Here is a 20,408-nt window from a genome sequence, read left to right on the forward strand (position 1 = left end):
CCCTACATACAGGCCTCTCTGTGTGCGAGTGTCCCGGCAGAGTTGGGTCTGAGTTTATTATGGTAAGGAGAGCTGATGGTACTGTAGCGTGGGGGTGGTGCTGGGATTGTGGCGGGCCACTCATAAATCACACTGACGTTATTGGAAGATGGGAACCACATGGCCGCTGCCGAGCTAAGCGCTGACCTCATGCGCTGTTCCTGCTGTGGTTAACCCCGGGCAGGGATGGAAGCGAAAGAGAGAGGGAGATTGTGAGTGGAAGAAAAGTGAAGGGGAGGTGTGGGAGCTGGGTGTTGAAAAGAAAGTGAGAGGTGAGGGGGTGAAGAGAGCAGGGAGGAGAAAAGGGATGGACAGATGGAGAGAGGGATGATTTGAAGGAGGGAGGAAGAGTGTGGATTTTAAGTTTACTTGACCCTAGGGTGTCCTCTATACTGTACACACACCCCATAGACCTGGGTGTTGTGGATGTGGACATTATAGAGCAGACTTTACTTGGAGAGGCTAAGAGAACTTCACAACAGCGTACACACAAAGTCAGCACAAACATGATCACTGTACACTTCCTTTTGTGAATGTCAATGTTGAGGCTGAGTTGTGTGTGTGCGTTTGTACTTCTACCTTTATGAAAAACAGCTTTGGAAGAGTTGGACAATTATTTTATTTATTTTTTGCCAACTACTCTGTAATTTATACATTTTTTTGCCGGTAAAAAAACGCCAGCTGTGGTTGCCGGAACCTTACAGTAATAAATACAGTATAACCTTTCTACTATAACGGTGGAAGGATATTAGTACTGTTGATTTTAAGGTTGAAGTTGGAGTTTTATTGCATATTTTACTGTATAATACATGTTTTTTCCTTCAAAAGAAACAAATTTGAAAATACCGTATGAATGCTGTATTAAAGACATTTTTGCCATAAGATATGAATGTGTGTCATGAGTATTTTACTGTTACATAAACTGTATTTAAACTATTTAGAGTTTACAGTCTTTTACATAGTTTGACAGTTTTTCACCGTAACATTTTTATTTTTTACAGTGCTCATTTTCTACAGACAAACAAGGAAAAATGACTTTAAAGTTGTTTTATTGTCCAACCAAAGGAATTGTAGGTAGAATATTTATTTTATATTTAACTATTGAGCTCAAGCCAGGCCTTTGACCCTGCCAAGGCAAAAGGCATTAACTTCCATTTGAACACTCATTTGGTTAACTGATCACTATATACAATCAGTATATGATGATAATGATAATATCCACATAACATTGAGTGATTATGGCACAATTAGGCGTATGATATAAAGAAATACAGTATAATGTAAATGATGTGCATTTGAAGGTCACAAAGGTGCATTACCAACTGGGTTGGGGTAATTAAACTGGTAGTTTTCTTAACAACATCTTGGAGTAGCTTTCTTGTAGTTCAACTACATTCATATTTGCATGCTGATTCAAGCAGTTAAATTACTTTTTGCAACCCACCTCCACCCCAGCTCATCCTTTTATGTTGTGTCTAATTAATCAATGTCATTTTCTGATTGCCATTGATGCTTGCTCTGTTCTGTACCCTGGGGGGGTCTCTGCTGCCGCTCTCCTTGTCTTAAACTTTTCCATGTATGCAAATGGAAGGGCAGGGAGGTCCCAGAACAGAGCCATACCGCCAAATATAACATTCTGCTTTGGAAATAAAAGTTTCTTTTGACAAAAGTGGTCCTGACTGAACAGAAGTTGAGGCGTTTTGCCTGTGCACAGCAGCGTAGATCTTCAGCATAGGTTTAATAATAATCTTGTAATTAATTTTAGGCTAGGCTAATGGTTCAGGTAAAAGTGATTTCTGATTTTTTGGCATCCTGAGGGTAGCAGAAATGAGTCATCAACAAAATGTTGACACTGTTATGGCATTTATTCATGCCTATTTACACAGCAATGTTAGCATTCATTTGGAGTCATGTTTCTGGGAAATAGAAGTCTAATATTCACTCTCCTTTTAGATATTTTTGGTCTCCATGCTCTCTTGAGAAGAACATCTGGCTCTTTAGCCGCTAAATACTTACACTACTATACACTGTGTTCATTAGCTAGTTGCTAACTTTGTCTCCAGTTTAGTACAGGGTAGGTATTTCACAGTGAGGGTTTTTGAAAACGCTCATGAGAGCGCTAAGAGTGAACCAAAACATCATGTGACCTATTGTGAATATAAAAAAGTGTTACAGCTGCTTTAATGTTAGGTGTGAGACCAGTCTTTAGGTTTAGGGCAACATTTAAGGTTATTAAGGGTTTAAAGGATAATCCCCCTTTATTACATCTCAGCTCTCCTTCTCATCCTTTTGACCACCATTCCCATCAGTAATAATGATGCTGTGCTCACTACGGCAGAAGAACGCAGCAGTGTAGCTGAAGTAAAGTCAGACAGGCCAAGAAACACGAGCAGTCAGGCGTTTGTATAGGTTTTAAACAAAATCTTCGATTAGCCAAACTTTTTTTGCTAGCTAAAATGAAGATGTAGCTCAAAGACTTTCATTGTAAACATGAACCTTTGCCCATCTTGCTTGCCGTAGTTGTAGGTTCACACTGTTTTCCTGTGAAAGGTGTGATTTTTAACATTTCAGCTGCACTCACGCTAGGTTTCACCTCCAAAAAAAGTGGTTTAGATTAAAATGTTGCTTTACAACCTGTCTGAACGATGGGGCGCTCATGTTTCTGGTCCCGCACATGGCAACTTTTTTGTTGTGCTGTCTATGTGTTTCCATATCTTAGCAGTTACTTTAGTGAGCAGTCATAACCGACAATGGCCAAAGATGTGAAATGAATACCCAAACCAGAATTTTCCTTTTAAGGTTTAGGTTACAGTATCAATGGGCCCATAGGAAGGTTCTCATAAATATAGAAGTACAATAATGTGTGTGTGTGTATATGTATGTGTGCATCACTGCTCAGACACCTGTCATTATGCATCATTATACCCATCCATATGTGGTTTGACATGCATATGCATGATATATACATAAATATCATCATACACAATGCATTATACATTACACAGCTGTCTATGTGGAGATTATACTCACTTGTTGGACCTGATTGGTTGTGTGTGTTGGACTGTCAACAGTCAAAAAAACAATGAACATGTCCAAACCAACAGGCCTGTTGTATCTTATAGAAAACACATGCTCCCACTGGATGACACCAGCAGGGTGTTAAGCTTTTCCATACATGTGTTTTTCAGCTCCCTCTGTGTGTGTCTGTGTGCACATGTCATTTTACGCATGTTTGGCATATGCAGTCTGTTCTCATACACTCCCCCCTCTCTGTCTCTCTCTCTCTCTACCCAGGCCACTTGAGTTTCCAGGACTGCTTTGTGACTTCAGGGGTGTGGAACGTAGCCGAGTTGGTCCGCGTGTCACAGAGTGAGTCACAGCTATAATTTCCTCCGTCAATCTCTGTCCCTGTCAGTCCTAGTACACTTCATACAGTGTTATAACACCTTACACACAGCAACATCCCTGATACACCAAGTAGCACAAGGATAAGACTGGTGTTTGTCTGTGTGTCCAAAGCTTGATATATCTTATTCCTCTGTGCTTTAGAGCTTGATCCAAAAACAAATTAATGAGCCATCAACACAAACACTGTGGTTTTTTTTACTTAGTTCCACATTCACTGTCCTGCTGCCATAAATACTCACTAGTTTGTATTAATCCACAGCTGAAAATGACTAAAATCCTTCATCCGGTTAAAAAAAAACAAAAACAAGATCTAAACAGTGGATGGTAAAAATGTGGCTTCAGACTGGATAAAAAGTCAATGTATGACTTCTAGCAGACAACCACAACGCTGACGCAGGCACAAAGGGGATTACCCTTCAGCATTACCTGAATAAATTGACAGATTTCTCTGAGTTTGAACATTGTTGGAAACATTTGGGATAATGGAAGTACACAGCTCAACTACATATAGAACATAGCGCTAGAGTTTATAGACATTTTAATGCGGAAATGTTACATATTATAGCTTTAACATGTATGAGTGAGGTGACTCCAAAAAAAAAGGACAGAGGCATTGTTCCAGTCTCAAACACATGGTCACAAACCATAATCAGGAGCAGTCTGGTGTCAGGAAAGAACAGGAAATAAGTACCAGAACACCAATCTGCTCCTGATGATGGCGCTATGAGAAAAGTCAGTTGCTCACCGGAGTTATTGCGATTTATCCTGATCCAGTCATGAATATGTGTCATGGCTATCTATCCAGCAGTTGTCGAGATTTTTCACTCAAAACATATGGTGGCACTAGAGAAGAAGTCAGGTGGTCACAAAAGTCATTAGGATGCATCATCTGCATGAATCCGTCCAGTAGATGTTGAGATATTTCACAAGGTAACTGAACAGTCTGATCTGCTAGTAGTGCTAGACAAAGAGTCCCCAAAGTCATTTGAATTCATCCTCTTGGGACCAGGACTATCTGTACAGTTGTGATGGCAATCCAACCAGTAGCTTATTTCAACCTGGTGGCAGACCAACCAACAGACTGACATTGCTGTTGTTAAAGCAAAATGAATCATAGAACACCAGCCTTATCCTTCCAGAAATAAAGTTAGCATTATTTTTACAGTATACGGCTGTACATTTTTCTGATGTGATTCTCCCCTTTATGATGTGTGTGTTTGTTTTTGTGTGCGTGTGCGTGTGTGCGTGCATTCCTCAGCCCCAGTGGCTACAGCGACCGGCCCCAACTTCTCCCTGGCTGACCTGGACAGCCCCGGTTACTACAACATCAACCAGGTGACCCTGGGACGGCGTTCCATCACCTCCACCCCATCCACCAGGTACACATGCACACACTCAAAAAGACACGCTCATAATGTCCTTTTTCTTCTGTACTAATATTCTTCATTTCTTAATTCTTTAACCTCTTAACGCTGCTGTATTCTGTATGCTTAGCTTACTCTGCTGTGGTCTTTCTTTCCCCTTTCTCCCCCTTTTTCCTTCGTCACCACTAATCCTTTCTCGTTCCCTCTCATTTTTCCCACCGATCTGTCCGTCACTCTGTCTGTGTTTGTGTCTTTTGTCTCTGTAACCCCCCTTGCTCCCTCTGTCGTCCTCTCTCACTCATCTCACGCTGCAGGACTGAAATGGAGCTTTATGCAAGTCTCCCACGGAGGTAGTTACACTCATTACAGAATATCTCCCTCGATACTAATGTAACACAGATCCCGCATCACACTTGCACAAAAACCACACATGCACGCTGTCACATAGATATGCACATGAGCGCACACATATTTAAACATTTTGGATCAGTGGTGAAACGCTGTACGTTCGCGACCCCCTTTATTTTATTGTTCACAGATGTATGAGTCTATAAGAATCTGCAAACACACGCACAAATGCGTTCCAGCATCACCGTCCACACTTTCCGGCGCTGGGTTTCTAGCGTGAGGCTGCTTTGGGCCAGTATGGATCCAGCATGCTGAATAAATTCTGGCCCCATATTCGTCTCGCTGTCTCCAGTTGTGTTGTGTTGTCCCCCCCGGCTAAAACATAATATGAAAACAAAACATTGGAGGAAGCCTTGACATTTAGAATTTTTATAACTCTTGATTTCATGCAGACACATGAAAGCGCTCACATTTGTCCTCAAATGTCCTGCAAATGATATGCGTGCATTCATTAGAGCCCCGAATACCCATTAGTAGCACAGGCTGACATGCAAGTTTAAACAAAAATAATTAGATTAATCTCAAAATAAAAAGAAATCCCTTCTTCAGGAGTTAAACAAACCGCCTCCTCTCTTCTTTTTCCCTCAGCTCCAACAAGCGCAAGTCCATTGACGACAGTGAGATGGAGAGCCCGGTGGATGATGTCTTCTACTCAGGCCGTTCCCCGGCGGCTGGCAGCAGCTCTCAGTCCAGCGGTTGGCCTAATGATGTGGATGCAGGTAGTCCCACTATAACCTGCCCATCTGATTCTCCTGGAGCTGGGCTGAGGTCCACATCAATTCAGAAGCAAACATTTTACAATTTTATAGATAAAATGAGTATAATACTTTGGTGAAGGCTGTAATAGAAGCAGCTTTAGACTCTGGCTTTACATTGAATTTTAAAGCTCCTGAAAACATATTTTGTTTCTCGCTAAAGTTAAAGGAATAGTTTTACATTTTGGGGAATTTGCTTTCTTGCTGAGAGTTGGATGAGAAGATTGATACCACTCTCGTGCTGTTTGTATGTTAAGTATGAAGCTACAGCCAGCAGCTTATTAGCTTAGCTTAGTATAAAGACTGGAAACTACTAGCCTCGCGTCAAAGTTAACACAATCCACCTACCAGCACCACTTAGGCTCATTAACTAACATGTCGTATCTTTTTTTCTGTTTGTTCAATCTGTATAAAAAGTGTTAAACAATATATTGTGGTTTCAGAGGGGGTGGGGCTATGACTATTTCTTGGCCAGGTACATTTACTTTCCGGAATCTTTCTGTTGTACTGATTCAGCAAACATCCTCTAACTTCAGAGGCACTGGTAGGTTGATTTAGACAAAGCCAGGCTTGTTATTTCCACTTGGTTCCAGTCTTTATGCTAAGCTAAGCTAACCAGCTGCTGGCTAGTGTATTTTCCAAAATTTTGAAATGTTGCTAAATCCTGATTGATGCATGGATGCATGTGTCCTACCCACTTCAAACTATTGAGAGGAGCCAGAGAAAAACGCCAGAAATATGAGCCTTTGCTCATTGTAACAGTTGATTGAGAAAATATGTTTTCAGGGCCTTTTGATACAAATATTTTCAGGTGTTAATTTCACACTAACTGACTTGAAATGGACCAGAAGCCACAGCTCACCTCCTTCCACCAACACACCCTTTACCTCTGTACTGTGTTGACCCTTCTCTCCATCACTTGACCCCCTCATCATTCCGACTCTCTTTCTCACCCTCTTCCATTCACAACTTCCGCTCCACTTACAACCTTTATCCCCAACCCCACCGAGCAGAACAGGCCTGTTTGAGGTAGAGGGACCATCATTATGCCACGGCCAGGTTATAGGTTATATGTGCAGCAGCCACTTAAAGGGACAGTTTACCCAGAACACATATAAAAAAATGTTTTGTTTGTTACACCTAAATATGCAGATAGTTTTGGTTTTATCTGCATAGGCTTTGAGATTCCTGCTGAAACCATCCTAATACGATAGAAGTGGATGGCCATCATTTGTTTCAACACAGAGAGGTTTTCAAATGCCATGTTTCACCACATTGTCCCAGTTTCTGAGAATAATTTTAATTGGGGACTATTTTCACCCCCCTTCCCCAAAAAACCTGTAAAATCTGTGCTAATGACACGTTACTGTCAAGTTTTTCCAATACAGTGTTTTTACACCGGTGCCACACCTCTTTTGTGATGGAATGGAGTCAGATAGTCTAACTGACGGATATCTCCAAACCTCTGCAAATTAAACCAAAACTATCTCCATGCTTGTTAGTGTGAAAGTGTGACAATATGTGTCTATTTTGGCTGAACTGACCCTTTAATCTGACCACAAACTGAGTACATTCAACTATTTTATCCTAGTGTTTGTTGTCTCAGGTGTCAGTGAGAGTGGCAGAGATGGATATAATCTTCTCTGTTAGTTCTTATGGTATTATTTGTATTATTAATTGAGTTTATCTCCTGGATTGTGTGATTGTGTGTGTGATGTCATGTTATGTGGCATTATCAATGCCACATAACACAGATATAACTCTCAAAATTTATATAGAATTTCGTTTAAATGTGTGTTTTATTTTGCTCATTAGACTTTAGCTAACAATACACCAGGCTAGTGTAGTGAGATCTTTATATGTTTATAAGAAGATAAGAAGATTGCTACCACTCTCATGTCTGTAAAGGAACCATAAAGCTACAGCTAGCAGCCATTTAGCTTAGCTTAGCACAAAGACTGGAAACAGGTGGAAGCAACGAACCTGTATGTTGTTTTTATGCGTCAGTTTTTGTAAAACGAGATATAACACATTGTGAGTTGACCGTGTTCCAGTGTAACAAATCTGAAAACCAACCATTTCGCCAGGGTAGCTATTAGCCATGGTTAGCAATAACAGCTGATAGCAATGTATTACGCTGTATTTTGCTCATACAAGCATGTCCACAAACAAAAGTTGGACGGTACTGTGTGTACTGATTTAATGAGACACAAAAGACAGAAGTGCTAATAAACAGTTTTCATTCAAGCGCAGAGCAGCCATCTTAGATTTTGAGTTTGGGGTTAGTGAGGTTCTTCCGACTTTCCTAATTGGAAATCCGACTTCAGGGAGCGTTCCGATCGAAATTTCAGGGAGCTGGTCTCCCTTGTTTTCCAGTCTTGGTGCTAAGCTAAGCGGCTTCTGGCTTCAGCCATAAAACAGCAAATTATTTTTACAATGTGGTTTTTGTACAGATGAAACTACCTGTAGATGAACAGTTTGTTACCTTCAGACAGAGCCAGGCTAGAAATATAAGGTAACTTTAAGCTAACTAAAGTCCTGGCTGTGGCTACATAATTTCCATCTAACTCTTAAGTTACCTAAATGTCGATCTATTCTTTTCACATTATTCCCTAGACAACCTGTAAGTTTACATCTAAATCCCTCTGTGTTGTCTTCTTGAATATTGCAGCAGAGCAGCACCAGTGTAACCACCCATTCATTTCTTAAACCATAGCCACTCACCCTTTGGCTTACAGCATTTATAACCATTATGATTGAGACCATGTCAAATGTATTTACAATAGACCTCATGTATGTCTCTTGGGTTTGACTTTGGGGATTTTGTTAAAATGTTCATGTATTCTCCAATTTCTAACCGTCACTCCCACTCACATGCTGCCATTTTAATACTGCCAGGAGTAATGATGTAACTACTTTATAGACACTTCTTGCTGCACTCTATAACGTTGAAATCCCCTGTTGCCAATTACTTAACCACCCTTCTTCCTCTCTCATTCTTTCCATATCTCTCTCTCTGACTGTCTTTTTCTCTCCTCCCCTCTTCCATTGTTAACTCTTCCCTTCTCCCCTGTTTGGCCTTTCAGTGCAGCACCATTTGGCCAGTGTGCAGGAGAGGAAGATTAAGCATGAGAGCGATGGAGTGCAGTTTCCTTACCATGGTTAGAACAACATTAAACATTATACTGTGTACATGTATACATGCTCTCCTTCAGCTCACACCACCCTCAACTTGTACACATCTCTTTCTCTCCTTTTTTCAAGTCTGTTTGCACTTCCTGTGAGCTCTCTGAGCCATTCTGCATTTTCCATTCGTCCTCTTCTCTCCTCTTCTCTTCATCCCTCTCTTGTGTCTTGTTCTCTGGCTATGCTGCTGCTGGGTGGGGTTGTGTTTCTACCAGATGTCTGCTGTTGTCCATTGCGGGTTTACCAAAGCCTTTTGGTAGCCCAGTAGCTCCATAACATCCACCGCCTGTCTGCCTCAAAGAGCTTGTTGTAAATCTGTGAAAGAAATCAGACATCTAGGAGGGTGAAGACATTCCCTAGAACATTACAAAAAAACACTCTTATCCTGACATACACTGCTTGACAAACAATCTACTGTATTTTAAATGTGTAGTTATGTGCATTATCATATCCAGAAACCATGATGTTGTGACGCACCACATGCATACAAAGAGTTTCAGAGGTAGTGTAAATTTGTCAGCAACATTCAGCTAAGTGCTCTGGGTGTTGTAATTTTGTTGTTGAGCCCCGAGAGAGAAAGCGTTGAAAGACACACAGGTGGCGGGGTTCTGTCTGTGTGTGTGTGTGTGTGTGTGTGTGTGTGTGTGTGTGTGTGTGTGTGTGTGTGTGTGTGTGTGTGAGTGTGTGTGCGTGTGCGTGCATCCATGTGAATGACAGTTTGTTGAGTTAGTGTTAGCCACTTCATCCGGCCAGTTGTTTAGACAGAGCTGTTGAGCGGTGTCCCACCTGCCGTAGGCCTGACTCAACCGTCTCTGAAAGACGGCGCGGGAAAAACAACATACGACCCAAACAAACAGGACTAAAGGCACTCAGGTGTGTCATCGACGCACAAGGCGCCTTCTGTCTCCGAGACATGCTTACTCACTAACACGCACATTTACAAATGGCACGCAGAACCACACACACACACACACACACACACACAACCAAATTTAAGCTCTTTCCCTGATTTACATTCACACACACATAAACACACACACTCCCCAATCTGGAGAGGAGCAGCGTTCCGGTCCAGATGGCGGCTCCATGTGTCTACAGCGAAGGGAGCTACTGGGTTACAGCAGACATCTGTTCTGGTGATGGTGGTGGTGGTGTTGGGAGTGAGAGATGAGGAGGGGCGGAGGATGGGAGGGAGGGAGGAAGAGGGAAAGGGGAGGGCCTCCGTCTCTGCCTGCTCTGGAAGGTGATCCTCTACCTGAATGAAAAGCTCTGAGGCATAGCAGGTGATCATGTAATTCATCATTAAGTCTGCTGTCTCCCGCACTGCTCTGCTCCGTTCTCTCCTTCTGCCTGCTTGCTCCTGCTGCTCAGTGGTGGGAAAAACCCGCTACCAACTTTTCAGTAAGGGGCGGGAGGGAGGGAGGGAGGGAGGAGGGGGTCCCAAGTATTTGTGATATTGACGGAGAATTCCAGCTAATAACTTGGGCTTGTGAGGTGTGTATGGTTGCAGTGTTGTTAAGGTGTCCTTGCTTTGCCTGAATGAGCACTAATGATGTGTTCACACATTCACTTAATGTACATTGTTTCTATACCTGAATGAGTGTACAAGCTTTTCCCCCTCTGTGTGTGTGTGTGTGTGTGTGTGTGTGTGTGTGTGTGTGTGTGTGTCCGTGTGTGTGTGTGTGTGTGTGTGTCTCATGCACATGCTAGTGGACCAGTTCTGTGACAGTTAGGGGGTTTGTGTGGTCGCCAGCTTGTTAGCGTGGCAAGACTAGAGGGTCATGGGAGCAATTGGCTGCCAGTCTGCTCATGCAGTGTGCCAGGAGCAGGACACAGAAATAATGTAGAACAAACAACTGTGTATGTGTGAATATGTGTAGGCTCTCTCACACACACACAGATTAAGGGAGAGATCAGAGTAACTTCTGTTAGCTTTATCAGACAAAGCTTTCATTGGGCATCTGGGCCTCATTTGCTGCTCCTCACCGAGAAGCCTCGTCATAGCAGATATTTCATCAAGATACCGACTAATTAGGGAATATCACAGAGACTAAAAACAATATGTATAATTTAAGGCTGTTTATACATAATAAGCTGGTTGTAATTGAACTTGTGCTGTGGTGGCACGCAGTCATCTCCATACGTACCACAGGGGAGCTGAACAGGCTTTATTGCAGGGATGCATTGAATCCACAACATGGTGTCTGTGCTCGCAGTGTGAATTTAAAGTGCCAGTTAAAGATACATTTTACCCTGACTCTAATATAGCACTGTGTTCATTAGATGGCTAACCTATTAGTTGTTGAGTATTTTAATTGAATACTACTTTAAACTTCCACTTTTACACTTACAAAGTAAATGTTGTACTTTCATACCATATCTGACTGCTATAGTTACTTTGCAGATTAAAGTTTTACATACAAATAACAATACAGTATATACTGTGAATTAATAACACTTAAAGCTGCAGTAGGTAATTAAAAAAAAATCATATTTTCTGACATTTTCTCTATGCTTACATTAATGCATCAGACAGATAATCTGTGAAAAAATCAGGTTCCTCTGGCTCTGTGGATTCTTTCAAATGGCATCAGGAGCACTAGGAGGAGCCAGCGGAAGCTGATTTTTTCACAGATGATCTGTCTCATGTTCTACTGTCAGGATATAGTGAAAGTTTCAGTGAATATGACAATTTTATTTTTATAAAAGTGAATTACATTACATGTGAATGCATCAACAATTATTATGCAATAATACAATACAATACATATGTATAATATAATACTATAAAGTGGCTTTTCAAAATAATGAGTCCTTTTTTTATTATTTAGTAAACATATTAACCCCTTTCATGTTTATGGCTAACATTTGCTTACACATCCGGCAGATACAGAACATAAATTAGCATTTATTTTGTGTCGAATTTTTAACTAATTGATGGGTGTAAATCCAATATTAGCTGTTAAATGCTCCTCTGTGTTCACAAGCTATAGCCGCTGGTGCTGGACAGGAAGTGCATTTTTGCCTGCCTGCTGTGGCTGGAAACAGCGCCGATGAGAGCAGCGAGAGTGAACCAAAACTGCAAAGTTGTGGGCTGGAAAACCAAAAAACGAAGCTATAAAGCTTTGTAGAGCTGCAGAGTCAGGTGATAATCCTCTGTGGGTTTGCTGCTACTAGTAAGCCTGTTCATATGCAAGTATCCATGTGATCCATTGTTGATTATAGCAGCTCTAAGTAAAGGATCTGTAGCAGCAGGTGTACTTACTCCCTGTCCAATAAATTCAATTGGTTATAATATATTACAGCAACATTCCAAACACAGCATCGGAAGTAAAATATCGGTGCCAGATGGATGACGAGCCTACGCTACTAATGTTGTGCTGACTGCAGCAATATACTTTTTATCTTCCTGAAACTTTTGTTTCAGTGTTCAGCTGTTCTTCTACTCCACTTGTATTTCCTTTTTGACTCAACGATTGGCCAAACCCATTAGGATTATCGATGACCTGCAATGCTATGTCAATATAATACATAAATGCTATTTAGTTACCTTTCCCTTTTTTACTCTTTCTTTCTTTTCTCTGGATCCGTGGGAGAAAGTTTGTACAGCCTTGTGTGCCTCCATGGTTGTAAGAAAATCTCACATTTTTTGTTTGTGTGTAGCCTTCCTTTTTTCATTTTTCTACCGGTAAATAAAATGTATCTCACCCTGCTCATTGTATCCGCTCTTCCACCTACATGTGTCACATGATGTGCCTAGCTGAACATAAGCGCCGGCGCCCACCTTTTTCTATACTTATCGGTGCCCACACAAGCACAGCTGCGCCCTTGGTGCCTATGAGCATTGTGGGTAAATAGTGATAAAACATTTCCCAGTGTAGCATTAAAAAAAAGCTTTTCAGAAATCTGCTCTGTTAGCCTTTATATCCTTAGCTCATAAAATCTATTTCCACGTCTCTTTGGGCCATGGTGAAATTACCCACGTCTTTATTTGAGTGTATTTGTTTTATATGTGTGAATATTGTGTCGTTTACTAGTTTATGGGGTTTTTGCTCGCCAAGGTTGTTTATCACTGTATTCTCTCAACCAGATCTGGAGCAAACAAAACATGAGTCCAGTATGTTCCAGAGAAAAGTAATGTGGTCTGTGTGTCCACGCTGATGTACTTTTCTATACTTTTCCTTCGTCATTATTCTCTGCTTTATGGATTTTTCTTTCCAACGTTTTATTTCAGCATATATTCAACATTGCGGTTTCCCGGCAGAGGTCAGATACACCATTTGGCACTGGTCCTCAAACCCTGAAAGTCTAAATTGTGCCTTTGGATTACCATACATCAAAATAAATTCCCTCTGCACCCACCACACGAGGCCTTGATCACAGAAGAGGGCCTCTTTTATCTGTAGCTCTCACACTTTTGGCCATGTTTCTGGTCCGTTGGTGAGCCTGGCCTATACTTAGTGTGCCCGTTTTTACCAAACTGAGGGATATTTCATGCAGTCCTTCAGCCTCAGCCGACATTTATAGACAGAGGGGGGACACTTTAATATGTCTATGTGTGCCGTCACCGTTCCTCTCCTGTTTAACTCCTTACATCTTTCTAGCGCTCTGCCATCCAGCGTTCACTGGCACTTTGCCCAGTGCTCGCCACCCTTCCTGAACAGCTTATGTGCGTGTGTGTGTGTGTGTGAGTGAGTGAGAGAGAGAGAGAGAGAGAGAGAGAGAGAGAGCACTTCTTTATGAAATACTATAAGGCAGTTACATAAAATACCTGATGGTCAGATATGCAGGAGGACGCTACATCAGAGGACGGGTTGATGTTTGTTTTGGCACACTCTTTCTGAAGCTATATGTAGCAGCTCATGCTGGCTTTGGCTTGAAAAGCACTGTCTGCCCCAGATATGAGGCCGTCCAGGATCCCATTCAGTAGGTTGGTTGGCGTGTTTTGTTGAGTGTGGTCCTGTAGCCACGCTGGGGCTACGAGATCGTCGTGGTTTGCGATTTGTCAGACCTGAAAAAGGAAGCATCTCTGAGTTCCATGGTGTTCCCTGTGAGTAGAACAAGTGAGTAGGACTCAGCTCTACACTTCAGAGGCGACCATTAGTTGGACTGCCATTGCATTTCCCAGCTCTCCTCTCTCCTGACACTAGCCCCCCAGCCTCCCGACCTCCCCACCCCTCACCCCTTTCTCCCGTCACCTTCGCTCTGAACCCCTGCTGCTTCAAAACATGGCCTCTCACCGGACCCTGCCCTCAACCCTCAACCCTCAACCCCGCCCCCCCCCCCTGCCCCCCCACCCTCAATCTGACAGATATGGTACAGCCCGCTGACTGTACACAAACATAGAGTACTGGACAGACAGATTGTGAGAACCCATCTGTATGTTAAGCCAATCAACAAATCAATGAATGAATCAATCGATCAGTCCATTGATTTCAGCCAATCATGATCATTCGATTCTTGCAGTCAAATTAAAAAGTGATAAGCTTATTTTTCTTTTTTCTTTTTTTTAGTAGAGTCAAAGTAAGAAAAGCAGCCATGTTTGATTAAAACCTCGTCTCTGTTCTGCCATTTTGTTGATCCCCTTTTTGCCAGGACTCTCATCGCCTAGTTCTCTTAAGAAGCCGGGGAAATTCGATTTCAGCGCCCTGTCCTCCCAGACGAGGTCCCCCCGCATGGCGTTCACCCACCACCCACTGCCAATGCTGGCGGGAGTGAGACCAGGTGAGACCACCCCAGCTCCCGACCCCCCTCCCCCCCCGATTGTCCCCAACCCCTTACCTCCCAAACCCTACCCACCCCTCACCATCTCCTCCTACCCACCCCCCACTCCTTCAGGCCCCCCCCTCCCCCCCACCTCCCCGGGGCAGAGTTGGGAGCATTGTCTTTGGGAGACCAGAGTGGCTGGGAACTAAAAGCTAGCAGGTGCCTCCACCTCCTCCTCGTAGGGTGCAGGTCAAGCTGGTGACGGAGCTTCTTGGGTGTCTGGGTGTGGTGTTCTGGGTCTGTCTGGTGGATGGTTGGTGGTTGTACATGTCTAGATATCATCTGTATCAGTGTTTCTCAAACTTGCACGTACCACATCAGAAAATATCAGGCTCTCCAAACACCACCATTATGAGTGGCGTTAACAGACAGCAGCGTAGGCCAACCTTGTAGCTACACACTTCACACAGGAGGAAGGTTTATTCCTAATGAGATTATTTATTGTTGACTTGTTGAATCCTAAATGGAACCGGTTCTAGTCCACCGTCTCTTCCAATAGTTCCCGTTTTGAGCCACAATTGCAATCACATTCAAGCTTGTAACTAATCATGGATGTATGCGTGCGCTACTGTGTTCATGAACGTGACTACGTAGCAGGCTGAAAGATTAACTTAATGCTAAATGTTTTGTGTTTGAACTAAAACTTAAAAAATGTACACACTAGGCCTATATTTCAACATTACATTCATCCCTTTGAAGACAACCATATGAAATTGTTATTTTTGAAGTTTAGATTATTATTTAAGATCTTAACTGCAACTGAACACAAGCTTTATTCACAGAGCCCCACTCTCTGATAAACGGCTTCATTTGGCTAACGATGGCAAAGTGTCTTGCAGAAGAAAACACTGAATTTATCAATAAATAAGCCATAAGTATGTATAATTGTAAAAAAATATATAATACAGAATTCTATCAAAAGTTGCTAAAAAATATCAGAAAACTCATCTCTGATCAATATTCTCAGGAAATAAATCTGCTCTGAATTCATCCAAATTTCTGGTTTTACTCCTTTACTTCCAGCAGTTATTGTGTTCACTGTTTGGGTTCATTGTGCAGTTTATCAGCTGTTCTCTACTGTTATTATTATGCAGCGAATAGAATATGAAATATCCATAAAATATGTCACTCCGTTTACTCAATGATAGAAAAGGTAAATGGTAAATGAACTGTACTTATAGAGCGCCTTTCTAGCCTTTTGACCAGAACAGGGATCCCTTAAGGAAAAAGGTTGGGAACCAGTGCACTAAAGGGAGCTTGGGTAATTTGAGAACCAGTGATCTATATAGATCGCCGTGTAAGAGTGAAGGAGCAGGACCAGGGGGTTGCTGCTGCTTACTCTGTCACATCTGTAATTGCACAAGCTTTAGTTGATTGTAAGTGTTCTTGTTTTGACATAATGATGTGACTGACACTTGAATCAAATTTAATTTGTTCATTGACATATCTTGTCATGTTTTATGACACGTTCACGAAACTTGCAAAAAATTATAGAAACTGAAGACCTAATAAGGTTAAAGACTAAATGAATAAACAAACGTCTAGACATATTTTTAATTGTCTCAATCTCGCTTTTTTGGAACCAGAGACAAAAAGTCAACATAATCTTGGATTCTGTTTCTTTTGATTTTGACCATTTATTTAATCAGTCTCTTGTTAAGCCCCTACCTTTATAGAAGTACAGTACAATAGCAAATCAGTGCGGGTCCTAAATCGCAGGTTTTCATGAGGCCATGTTCATGTCTGTATAGCAACTGGTTTGGGGCCTTGTCATGAATTGAAATTTTGTATGGGAGGATGTAAATATACACCACCACATCTTTCCATTTTCTCTAGACTTTTTCCTGTCTTTATTTACTACTTCCCAATTATATATATATATATATATATATATATATATATATATATACTTCCCTTATTGACTTGCTTTTGTTGACTGTGTTGGAACTCCAAATTTGATCTCTATGTGGGTGAGCACATGTCTTTTATTCATACTGGCAAGGGCAGAATAGAAGACTCTGAGTTGCTGTGTGAACCAGCTGATCCTCCACCAGGCTGAAACAAGCAGCTCATGATAGCATCAGATACCAAACCGAGCCAAAGGGACTCCGACTATAAATCATCACCATTGTCACCATGGCACAGATCGAAAAAGAGACTTCCTCTTCTTTTTGGAAAGTGCACGTCTGTGAATTCACCCAGTGAAGGAGCTCACTGGAGATGATTACCCATGTGCTTTGGTTCTGTAGCTAGGCTACATCAAAGGCATTTTTAAGCCACCAAGCAGATGTGAAGCAATGAGGTTGACCGCTGTGTCATTAAACCCTCCTCCGTGGTTGTTGACAGACCCTATGCCTCTTGAGATGTAACTACAGCAAATCAAATCTCCACACAAACACAAATACATGTTCACACTAACATGAGCACATACACACAATATCCCATGCTTGTTGTGGCCTGAAGTTGTGATTTATACAGTTGTGATTTGTTTCTTTTTACACAAACTCTTACAATGTGCAAGCTGGAGCTGGTCCCAAACTGGTGTGAAAGTGCTTACCACATCATCAGTGTTGTTTTTATATGTGGAAGACAAGATCCAAGGGGATTTATGCGTTGGAGGGGTTAGTTGCTTGCAGTAGTGTTGTGGTTTTTTTAGTAGGGTTTGTCCCTCCAGCCACATTCAGCCATGTTTCTTCTACAGTAGTGATTCCCAACCAGAAGTACTCATGGGGATCTTCTGCAGTTGTCAGGGAGTATTTCATAGACGATTGTGGAGTAATTCAACTAACTATGAAATATGAAAATCACAATTTCCATCCATCTATCCACCCTTTAGCTATACCTGCATATACTTCAGAAGCTTTATGGAGACTCAAGGTACTGCCTAGACAGGTTGTCAGTCAATCACAGGGCTGAGACACGTTACACAAAACCATTTACACTCACACCCACACCCATGGCCAATATAAAAACTGGAACCCATGGAGAAAACCCATGCAGGCATAGGGAGAACATACAAACTCCACTAACCACTACACTATCCACACAGTAAGTCAGCTGTAAGACAATGTGTTGAAATTGAAGGTGTGTGAAAACTAATTGGAAAGAAAGCAGAGATGTCTCAACAGCCAGTTAAACATTCTGGATAAATGGCTGGAAAAGACGGCTAAAACTAATGGATGAATGTTTGAAATATAGTTAGCTAAAGCTAATTGATAAATGATTGCAATTGTTAGCTAAAAACAATAGATAAACGGTAGAAATACTTAGCTAACAGTAATGGATAAATGACTGAAACATAAGCTCCAAGTGGTAGTGCAAATGCCAATTTGAGCAAATAGACCTAAACAGTGGCAGTTAAAGTATATTTACAAAATGATTAATTTTTGTATAACAAATATTGTTAAATAACATCCAGTTTAAAGCTACACATTTGGAATAGGGTGGGTGGTGTCGACAAAGAGGTAGTTGAGACAGGGGCGAGGGAGTTTATCAGACAAAAAAGGTTGGGAACCACTGCTCTAGAGGCAGAGGGTAGGGGTGATGGGATTCCCTGTGATCCAGTCTCCCCTCACCATCACTACCAAACCCACACCCTCCCAATCCACAACCCGCCCCCATACCCCCAGAGTGTTTGGCCTTCACCCAGTCTCTAATGGGATTAGTAGGGGACTAATAGAAGCAGGGAGACAGCTCCACTGGGGAGCAGGCAGCCTGGCATGGGAGCAAGGTGTTGCTGGGCTCAGAGGCATAGGCCCCCCTGTCTTGGGGGTAATGCAGCGGGTTTGGCACTCTTCATGAAGTACACTCACACACAATGTATAAGATGCAAGCACCAAAGAGTGTTGGCAGCCCAACATGGGCAGCTGGGGGGCCTAGATGGGATGGGGTGGGTGTCAGACTGGCACAGCAAAGAGGAGAACAGGCTTCTAATACAAATGAAGGAGATTTAGTAATGGATATATAGGTCTGACAGAGAGCGCTTTGTGTTTGGTGGTAAGACTCAACCAACTGCTCCCCTGTCACACCTCACACATACATTCAGCTCTGTTTGGTGCGAGTTCCTCTATTTTCCCCTCACGTAAAACAAAAAAGAATGCTTATTTTAAATAAGCTTATTAGCAGCCAAATGCTGATATATTTTGCATCGCCACACCTGTCACACACACACACACATATCTTCAGATAGAGGCCCCAAAGCCCATTAGCAGAAAAACATCAACTTAGACGTACAGTGTGAACGTACAGATTAGTTCTGTCATAGAAACAAAATGAGTCAGATGAAGAAAAAAAATGGCTTTACCGTCCGTGGATGCCAAATTGCATCAACGCCAATGAATCACACCCTCAAAACAGCACACAGGCGTGCAGGCATTAAGACCGGCTAATTTAAGACAGTACTAAATGATCTCTTTGTGCTTTTTCTTTTTACAAGCTCTTTGGATCTGATTTCAAAATATAGTGCTTGCATTGAATTTGCACATTCAGGTATGTGCAGTGTTTGAATGGTGTTGACTGAAATTGTTATGTAGTCTCTCTGAGTGTGCACATATGAGTGCAATGTGTGTGTAAGTCTCCTCCATAAAGCTGTATAGATTTACTGGAGTGATCATAAAACATTATGAGCAAGGCCCATAATGGCTATTAACTTGAAATCAGCTTTTCTTGGAAAAACAACGTTCCTTTCATGTACGACATTTTAAAACCGGATTAAAACTTTATCGTTTCCAGTTATGATGTAATATTTCTTGCTATCATTTGGTAATCACTCAGTACATCTCTCCCATCTATAAGAATGTGGAGGAATTCAGTGGTTCACATCTTCCTCTCGCTCACTGCATCTGTCTCCACTCTTGTTCCTCTAATACAAATGTCTCTGTTGGCAGGGAGTCCCCGTGCTTCAGCCTCAGCCCTGCACTTCCCGTCTCCCTCCATCATCCAGCAGTCTAGCCCCTACTTCACCCACCCAACCATCCGCTACCACCACCACCCTGGACAGGACCCCCTGAAGGAATTTGTGCAGTTTGTCTGTGCTGATGGCTCGGGGCAGGCCGCCGGACAGGTAAGGCTTGCTGCCTGAGAGTAGGAACACTATTAACTTACAAATGTGCCACACCCTGCACCTAGCTTGTATTAGTATTGAAGGTTTTTGAAAGGTTTTTGTTGTAGTAATAGTGTAGGACAGTTATAAAATATTCAAAGAGACCACTGAAAGGAGAAGTCAGTTAGTTAGTGGATAAATGTGTGTTTGGAAGCAAAAATAGGCCACAGTAAATTATTGCATTGATATATTTTACTTTGAGAAGTCTGTCTGACTCAAAAAATATTTCTGGTTCAAGAAAATTCCCCTGTCCGAGATGTCACTCATCTGAAGTGTTTTTTTCTTGGCTCATGTGACTGACAGGGGGCAACCTGATGAGACCGCATTGTCTGATTGATTCCTTCAGGTTTGATTGCAGCCAGAATATTCTAATCAGATTTT

At 42.0% G+C, this 20,408-nt stretch overlaps 1 protein-coding gene across 16 annotated transcripts in view; it reads left to right on the forward strand.

Annotated features, from left to right (window-relative positions):
• The window catches only part of nfixb (nuclear factor I/Xb), a 148,879-nt gene that overhangs the window by 115,166 nt on the left and 13,305 nt on the right, over positions 1 to 20,408 (forward strand). For 7 of the 16 annotated variants that reach the window (XM_051386890.1, XM_051386892.1, XM_051386893.1 and 4 more), the window contains 7 exons: positions 3,334 to 3,408; positions 4,706 to 4,826; positions 5,126 to 5,161; positions 5,808 to 5,938; positions 9,061 to 9,135; positions 14,756 to 14,884; positions 19,813 to 19,988. In XM_051386890.1, the coding sequence (XP_051242850.1) occupies positions 3,334 to 3,408; positions 4,706 to 4,826; positions 5,126 to 5,161; positions 5,808 to 5,938; positions 9,061 to 9,135; positions 14,756 to 14,884; positions 19,813 to 19,988 (743 nt within the window). The remainder of the gene's footprint in view (positions 1 to 3,333; positions 3,409 to 4,705; positions 4,827 to 5,125; positions 5,162 to 5,807; positions 5,939 to 9,060; positions 9,136 to 14,755; positions 14,885 to 19,812; positions 19,989 to 20,408) is intronic. The other 9 variants (XM_051386895.1, XM_051386904.1, XM_051386889.1 and 6 more) reach the window with 6 other exon arrangements.

This window comes from Dicentrarchus labrax, unplaced genomic scaffold (assembly GCF_905237075.1).
Source record: "Dicentrarchus labrax unplaced genomic scaffold, dlabrax2021, whole genome shotgun sequence".
In the NCBI taxonomy this organism is placed as follows: Eukaryota; Metazoa; Chordata; class Actinopteri; family Moronidae; genus Dicentrarchus; species Dicentrarchus labrax.